The following is an 8,645-nucleotide window of genomic DNA, read 5'->3' on the forward strand; positions in this document are numbered from 1 at the left end:
GCGTGTGTAAAATAGATTTTTTATATGTTTTTTGAAAGCATGGATTGAGTGGGAGATTTAGTTTGATAATAGATTGGTGATGACTGATGATAGTTATTTTCAAAGTTATGAGGGGAAGTTGGTGATAGTAGTTATTTTTATCACGTTAATATAGATAGATTTAATTTGTAATTTAATTTAATATTTGACACACTAACTTACCAATTTAGGAAGTGTTTATAAAAAAAATCTTCATAATCACTTATTTTTAGATTTTGCAGCGACTACCTTAGGTTTTTAAAAGATCTCAAACTAACATAATAAAAAGAGATTAAAAGCTTTTATACATGATTATTAAATATAACTGTGGGAAACTGGAACGAAACACTCGACAAATCTCACCACAAAATCTCCTCAGAAGGACGACACGAGGGTGCAAGGAATCATGGATTCTTCTTCCGATTCTGAGGTTTCTTTCTTGATTCTTCTGTTTCTCTCAGCTACCATATTAATCGTATAGGTTAGTGTTTGAGATTATTTTTAGAAAATATTTTGAGCTTTTTTTTTTACAATTTTTTTTTTTTTTGTAAAAAACAAGTAAAAATTTTGTGAAGAACTTAGAAAGCAATCTCAAATACTACCTTAGTCTAATATTTTGGTGGGTTTTGACTTTTAATTAATAAATAATAATGTAATTTGTAGGGGTCAATTGATCAGATCGTAATTCCAAAAAAAAGTAAAATGTGGAGATCCAGCAGGAGTAAAAAGAGATTGCACGAAGATGAGCATATGGGTTTTAACCACAAGAAGAAGGTAAAAATACTCGATTTTTCCTGCTAAGATTTCGTTTTACTCGAGTATTTCTTGAATATTAATTGGACATTTATAATGCTAGCTTGATATTGGAACTTTCAGTGAGAACCATGCGTTGTTGGAGTTGACATTATTTGCACATTATATATTTCATTAAGAAACATGCACCAAATTATTTGTCGTGCCACGTAACATAATATCCCTGCAATGTAGGAGCATGAATCTTTATGGTTTTTTTTTTGGATTTCACCCAAAATATTTTGTTCTAATTGACATATAATTCCATCATATTAACTCACGACCTTCGGATGTGAGATTTTGATTACATTCCCAACATTATTTATGCAAAAGCAAACTATATTCGTACCGAGCACAGTTGGGGATGGCCAGTATATACCGATCATACTCAGCTGGATGATTTTCATAACATAACCTTTGCTTCTTTGGTTCCAAGGCAAGGATCAACTAACAGAATATTGTTTTTAAAATTAAAGCAGGGAAAAGATAGAGATTTGAGTAGGCCTGTGATGTGGTGAGTGTCAAATCTTTGAGCACCCTTTAGAAGCAAGACTATATATGCGTATTTGTTTTGTTTTGTTTTGTTTTTTTAAATTTTATTAACCAGATTTGTCTTATGGTAATCTCTATATAATCTTATAGTAATGAAGCTAAAGTGAACTCAGCCAGTTGTGTCTGTGCGTTGGCAAGAGCTGAAAAGTTTCAAGCAAATCTATCGCCAGAATTCCCAAGTTGTGTGAAGGTTGTAACTCAACTACAAGTCTCTCTAGGCAAAGATCGGTTTCTGGTAAATTGAAGTTTTATCACATATGATTTATATGAAGTTTGTACAACACTTTTTCTGTGGAACCGTTGTTCTTTGGCAACAGGTTTTACCGAGGAAATTTTGCCACCAACATTTACCGAATGACAAAGATACTGTGCTATTTGTTGACGAAACTGAGAAAGAATTCATTATTGGGTACAAGTCTTATAATCGTAGATTCCGCGTTGGATGGAAATGCTTCTCTACTGCTAACAGATTACTCGTGGGAGATGTCTTAGTTTTCCATCTGATTGAGCATTGCAAGTTTAAGGTCATTCTTTCTACATCGCTTTTCATGTTAGACAAGTGTGCTAAAACATAAAGCTATTGTTGTTTTGTATGTTTAGGTATACATTGTGAGGTCATGCAGGCCAACAAAAAAGCCGAAAGTCGAAGATGTTCTCACTGGGACTGGTATGCCGGTTCATCTCATATTGTTTCTACTAAATCATTGGCAAATTAATTACATCATGATTTGTTGGTCCAAAATTTTGTCAAAACAAAATGGTGATAAAATTGCAGAGGATGCAATAAACTGTATGGGGGAAAAGCAGGATCTTTTTGGGGACGGCAGCGATATAGAGGACATTACAGAAAGACTTAAATTTGACAATGTGCCTGCCACATCTCGTGATAATATATCCTCCAATGTCTTTGGAAGCATCCGGTTTTCAGCATCTGTACTCAAATTTCAGAACGTGACAAGATTCGACGCTTTCAAGATTTATGTGGATGGCCTAATTCTCGACGCGGAATTACCAGTGGATGCTAAGAGGACGTATTATGAGCTGTGCTGCAGTCAGAAGATGTTTCTTCATGGCCGTGTGACCGGCCTTAGCAGGCTGCTTGTCACTGGAATGATTTCTGAAACATGCAATATTGCAGATGCTATACAATCCATGAGTATCGCTGCCTCTCTTCATAATTTGGAATCTTGGGACAACACTCTTAAAGCTTTCGAAGACTTGGGCATGAACGTCGGATTTCTACGTGCTCGGATAGATAAGCTAATAAAGATTTCACGCAAATACCAAACTATTAACAAATCAAACAGCGCAAAATCTGCGCAAGTTGAGGAGAAGAAGAGATCGTTGAATGATAAAAGTTTAGCCTTGGATGCATTGCAAAAATGTATATCGGCCCTTAAAGAATCGATAAAAAGTCTGGAAGCCGAAATAGACGGTGCAAAAGAAGGGCTGGGATTTGAGTTTTGTAAAATAGCTGCTGCTCCATGGTAAAATTTTTTCAGTTAGGCGATAAATTTTGTACCATAAACTCGACCGATGGTTGGTGGTGGTGTATGTTGTAACTTAGAATTTCCTAGTTTGTTGTGTTGGCTTTCTTTTGGTATCCTTGAGAACTAGCACGACACCTTAGAGAAGTAGAAGATATGTTTAGTTTTTTGAGTTTAATAGAAATGGGAGCACACATTCTCTCAGATCTCTTGTGGCTAGTGGTGATCAATATTTCGGATAAATCGAATTAACCGATCGAACCAAATGAATTCGAAAATTCAGTTAATTCGGAAATTTGGTTTTAGTGTTATGAAATTTTGGTTAAAGAATCTATAGAAAGTCTGGAAGCCGAGATAGATGGTGCAAAAGAAGGGTTGGGATTTGAGTTTAGTAAAATTGTTGCTGCTCCATGGTAAAAAGCTTTCAGTTAGAACTTAGGCGATAAACTTTGTACCATAAACTCAACATATGGTTTCAATAAACCCCGATAATGGTGGTGTAACTGTGTAAGTTGTAACCTAAAATTTGCTAGTTAGTTGTGGTGGCTTTCTTTTGGTATCCTTGAGAACTAGCAGTCTAGCACGACACCTTAGAGCATGTCCAAGGGCCGGTCAAATGGACCAACTTGACCGGCCCACTTCGTCACTCGCTCCTCCATGGGGCGAGGATTCCGCGTGCAATAAAATTGGTGGGCCTCGCACGGAGCTTCTGAATAATTTTTTTTGAAAAATCAACATTTGGCCGTTGAAAATTAAAGGGTTGGAAAAATCTGGCCCTTTTATTTTAAAAAAAGAAAAATTGAATACAAAAAAAAAAAAAAAAGTTGAGATGATTTAGCCGTTGATCAGATCAATTCTAGCATGATATTTTTTTATTAAAATATTAATAATTCAAAAAAATTTAAAAAAATTCCAAACATAATATTTAATATATTTTTAATTTGTTCATTGTATTTTTATTATGTTCTAAAAATATGATTTAATAGATTAAAAAAATAATATTTCAACATCACCACTACAAAATCACGACATCATTGTAGAAACATACAATAAAATTATAAACGATGACATCATCATGCAATCAAGTTACCAACTTGACCACACCAACTTTCTCACATCCTTGTACATGCTCTTTAGAGAAGTAGAAGATATGTTTACTTTGTTTAGTTTAATAGAAATGGGAGCACACATTCTCTCCGATCTCTTGTGGCCTTACTCCTGGGAAGTATATATATACTTGAATGAGAAAGTTTTTTCATGAATTAGTTTATTATGTGTGTGTTTGTGTGTATATATCTGGATTTGGTAAATGATTGGTATGTTAGTATGTGCATGTGAACACATGCAAGTGACAACAAAGTGCATGTAAACACATGCAAATTGGGTGTCATTTGCATGTGAACACATGCATGCCATGGTTGAAGGCCGAGAGTTTCACCTGTAAATAGGTGTCTTCCCCAACATTTCAAAACATCCCATTCTCAAGTTCTCTAGTTCTTGAGTTGTTATCTCTCTTTTCTATAGTATTTGTGAGTTGTTTTCTTCTGTATTAAGAGAGTTTTGTTTCTCTTTGGAAGCACAGTGAGAGAGGTTGTAACCCATCAATATTATAGTGGAATCTTTTTATCTTGCCCGTGGGTTTACCCTAATAATTTTGGGGGTTTTCCACGTAAATCTTGGTGTCTATTTTATTCTTCAATTTTCAAATTTTCTATCTCATAATGCCGCACCTGGTACCAACAAGTGGTATCAGAGCCTTGACATAAAATTTATTAAAATTTTGAGTATGCTCTGTGGTTGCAGCTGTGACTGGTCTTCCACATCATAAAAGATTTTTTGAGATTTTATTAAGGTACGAATATTGTAGTCAAGATGACGACAAAGTACGGGATAGAAAAGTTCAATGAGAGCAATTTTTTATTGTGAAAATTGAAGGTGCAAACAATTCTAACAAAAGAACGCTGCTTGGTAGCTATTGGAGATAGACCAGCAGATATCACGAACGATCAAAAGTGGAATGAGATGATGATAAGTGCAATTTATGCACTTAATTTATATATGATTTTACTTGGCTTTTGTCATGTATCGAGTGGATTTTATGCATATTTGTTGTTGTTTTTATGATATGCAAGGATTAGAAGAAAAGTAGCGAGAAGAAGGGGAATGATGAATTACGGAGCAACAACTTCAGAAACTTACTGGGCCTTTTTTTAACATCGAAATCCAATCTCAACCGTTCATAAAAAAATTTTAGGATGTTTTGAAGCTGCTATAAAAATTGCAGCTCGATCCGACGGCTAGAACTCCGGATATGAGTTTTTCAAGAATATTGCGCGCTGGACACAAGCTTCAGCGCCATAAAACTGGCGCTTCAGCGCCCGACGTTTCATTTTTGAGAATTTTGATGCCCAGCAGCGCCCCAGCGCCCGAAATAGGCACTCCAGCGCTGCTGCTGCGAGATAGAATGTGCAAAATTGGTGGGCCTCGCGCGGAGCTTTTGAATATTTTTTTTGAAAAATCAACATTTGGCCGTTGAAAATTAAAGGGTCAGAAAAATCTGGCCCTTTTATTTTTAAAAAAGAAAAATTGAATACAAAAAGAAAAAAGGTTGGGATGATTTAGCCGTTGATCAAATCAATTCTAGCATGATTTTTTTTATTAAAATATTAATAATTCAAAAAAAATTAAAAAAATTCCGAACATAATATTTAATATATTTTTAATTTGTTCATTGTATTTTTATTATGTTCTAAATATGATTTAATAGATTAAAAAAATAATATTTCAACATCACCACTACAAAATCACCACATCATTGTAAAAACATACAATGAAATTATAAACGATGACATCATCATGCGATCAAGTTACCAATTTGATCACACCAACTTTCTCACATCCTTGTACATGCTCTTTAGAGAAGTAGAAGATATGTTTACTTTGTTTAGTAATAGAAATGGGAGCACTCATTCTCTCCGATCTCTTGTGGCCTTACTCCTGGGAAGTATATATGTGAGACCTCGGTTCTAAACATCAAACTAAACTTGGATTGAACAATAAAATAAGCAAACAAGATCCAAGATTTAAAAGTAATGATTTTTTTTTTAAAATATCCTCGCTCGAGCGGCAAGACACGCCCGCTCGAACGAGCAATGTTCTGCCCGCCTACCAAGAGAACTCTCGCTCGAGCGGGGAAGCACCCTCGCTCGAGCGAGCAGGGTTCTGTCTCGCACACAGAAAAACGCTCGCTCGAGCGAGCACCAACTGCCGCTCGAGCAAGACCAAAACTGAGTAAAGAAAACATCAATTAGCTCAACCAATCCAATATAAAACCGATCCATTCTCAACATGCATACATGACCAAAACGACATTCAAACATAACATGGTTCATAATACATGTAACAAAAACCTTCAGTCCACGATACTCGCAGGATCGATACAACAGAAACGACAAGTTTGAATATAAACATGCTATGAAACATAAACTAGATTGGCATGCTGATTTGAATTTTAAACCAAGTCTCACTTCTACTTCTTTCCCTCGAAACTAACCATGCCTCTTCTGACTTGATCCTGCCCCACCTGTTTCCAAGTACACACACAAAAACAAAGCAACAGCCGGATAACTCTGGTGAGAAAGATATTCCCAGTAAAAACAACATAGCAAGTAATACATGTAATAAGTCAACCACATGCTTTCAAGACAACATAATCAACACAAAACAAAAGATATGCATGCCTTTAAAACAGGTATATCAACTCTGATAAACAAAGGGTTGCTGCTCTGCTTTGGGATCCCGAGGACGAGATCATGTAAACAACCCATCGACCCTCCCAATCGAGGTGGTGCCACGTATCCCACTCCTCTAGACTTTGAGCAACTATAATGAGTATGCTAGCACTAGGCACAACAACTACGTCCTAGGCCACTCTACTATAGCTCCCAAACGTCTAACAAAAAGGTTGTTCTGCCTGTTGAAATGATAGTGCTGGATCAATATGAATGCATATGAAAACAATAGGCATTTAGCCATAAAAATACAATCAAATAATCAACAAAATACAAGTCCCACATGCTAGAACAAGTATCGATGCAATATGTGATTTTAAGGGAAACTCGAGAACCAACTGTCCCGAGTATGCTATCCCGCTAACGATGACTGCTTTTACCTTTCAATGCAAGTAGTTCCAACTCTGGATAAGCTACAATAAAAAGGTTATATCAGACGCTATACAACCTAACAACAATATCGGCTCAAGGTAATCTCTTTACCGATTCTTCGTCAAACTCTAGACGATCGACTGCTGCTTCTCTGTCTCGACAACTCCAAACGAATCTGTACGGAGACAAAGATGATCAACAAAAACGAACAAACCCAATTCCCAAAGTTCTACAATTCAAACACGGTTCAAAATCCTCAAAACTCAAACCGGCGGCATAACGGCTATAAATTATCAAACCGGAAACGCAGACAGCAGTTCAATATCGATAACAACTCGAATCAATGCTAATACAACAATAACAAGGCAATTCCAACAAATCTCAAAACCTCTTTTTCGAAAATGGCTACCAAAAATCATAACAATTCCGAACGTCGCTCTATTTCAAAACCGACAGATAATAAACTATCAGAACTCTGTCAAGAACAACATACTCGAATCTCAATCGATTCTAACAACATCCAAAAAACAAAACGTATCTGATCGGAGAAATACTTACGGTATAACGGAGCTCTCGTTGCAGTGATCGCTAAACTGCCTTCAGAAATAAATTCCAACGGCCGGATCGAGCTCGGACAGAAATCTGGAAGCTTGGAATGAGAAGGGGGCGACTCTAATGGAGAATAACGAGTTGGGGAAGGTGATGGTGAGAGTGGACTAATTTTACAAGTGTAGATAATATAAAAATTTTAATATTTGCGTTTTAGTCCCTGAAATTTCCAAAATTTGCAAAATAGACCCTGATCAAAATCATGTCGGCTCCTAAATTCTGCAATCTTCGATTAACTCAAATAAACTCATTTAAGGTAAAAACGGGGCGTTAGAATTTTCCCCCACTAAGAAGAGATTTCGTCCTCGAAATCAATAAGAATCATAACTCATAAGCTAGAATAAAGAACTAAGGACAGTAAGAAGAACTCACGTCATCCGAATAACTCAGGAAAATGTTGTCTCATGTCGGATTCTTTCTCCCAAGTTGCTTCCTCGACGCCGTGACGGCTCCACTGCACTTTCACCAATGGAATCAACTTGGTTCTGATTTGTTTCTCCTTCCGATCAAGGATCTGAATCGGTCGCTCAAAGTTGCTCAGAGTCTCATCTAACTCGGCTTCGTCAGGCTGAAGAACATGAGAAGGATCTGGATGATACTTCCGCAGCATAGAGACGTGAAAAACGTCGTGAATGCTAGATAAGGACGGAGGAAGTGCAAGTCTATAGGCAAGATCGCCTATCTTCTCGAGAATCTCGTACGGCCCGATGAATCTCGAAGATAACTTTCCTCTCTTCCCAAATCTAACGGTGCCTCTGAAAGGTGAAATCTTTAGAAAGACTCGGTCTCCCTGATCGAAACTCAGAGGTCTGCGTCTGACATTAGCATACTTCGCCTGCCTATCCTGAGCTGACTTCATTCTAGACTGAATGATCTTAACTTGCTCTGCCATATCTCTAAGCATATCCGGTCCCAAATCAGTTGACTCGGACAAATCATCCCAAAACAAAGGAGATCGGCACTTCTTGCCGTACAAAGCCTCAAAAGGCGCCATACCGATACTCGCTTGGAAGCTGTTGTTGTA

At 36.9% G+C, this 8,645-nt stretch overlaps 1 protein-coding gene across 4 annotated transcripts; it reads left to right on the top strand.

The window, feature by feature from the left end:
* Window positions 1-298: 298 nt before the first annotated feature.
* On the top strand, window positions 299-3,084 carry LOC140865768 (B3 domain-containing protein Os01g0234100-like). 4 transcript variants are annotated; one of them, XM_073270528.1, is made up of 7 exons: window positions 299-448; window positions 682-792; window positions 1,290-1,324; window positions 1,453-1,597; window positions 1,680-1,886; window positions 1,963-2,029; window positions 2,138-3,082. In XM_073270528.1, the coding sequence occupies exons 1-7, from the start codon at window positions 425-427 to the stop codon at window positions 2,851-2,853; spliced, it is 1,305 nt and encodes a 434-aa protein (XP_073126629.1). In that variant the 5' UTR covers window positions 299-424; the 3' UTR covers window positions 2,854-3,082. The 4 variants fall into 4 exon arrangements, with proteins under 4 accessions (XP_073126629.1, XP_073126631.1, XP_073126630.1 ...); XM_073270529.1 differs by having other exon boundaries at window positions 345-499; window positions 2,138-3,083; XM_073270530.1 differs by lacking the exon at window positions 1,290-1,324 and having other exon boundaries at window positions 2,138-3,084.
* Window positions 3,085-8,645: the final 5,561 nt, after the last annotated feature.

The sequence above is a fragment of the Henckelia pumila genome, chromosome 4 (genome assembly GCF_033568475.1).
Source record: "Henckelia pumila isolate YLH828 chromosome 4, ASM3356847v2, whole genome shotgun sequence".
In the NCBI taxonomy this organism is placed as follows: domain Eukaryota; kingdom Viridiplantae; phylum Streptophyta; class Magnoliopsida; order Lamiales; family Gesneriaceae; genus Henckelia; species Henckelia pumila.

Excerpts from the sequence above, each read along its gene's own strand:
- LOC140865768 (XM_073270528.1), top strand. The coding sequence starts at position 425 with ATGGATTCTTCTTCCGATTCTGAG. Across the intron at positions 449-681 it reads ATTCTTCTTCCGATTCTGAG|GGGTCAATTGATCAGATCGT; the intron begins GTTTCTTTCTTG and ends TGTAATTTGTAG. Across the intron at positions 1,887-1,962 it reads TTGAGCATTGCAAGTTTAAG|GTATACATTGTGAGGTCATG; the intron begins GTCATTCTTTCT and ends TTGTATGTTTAG.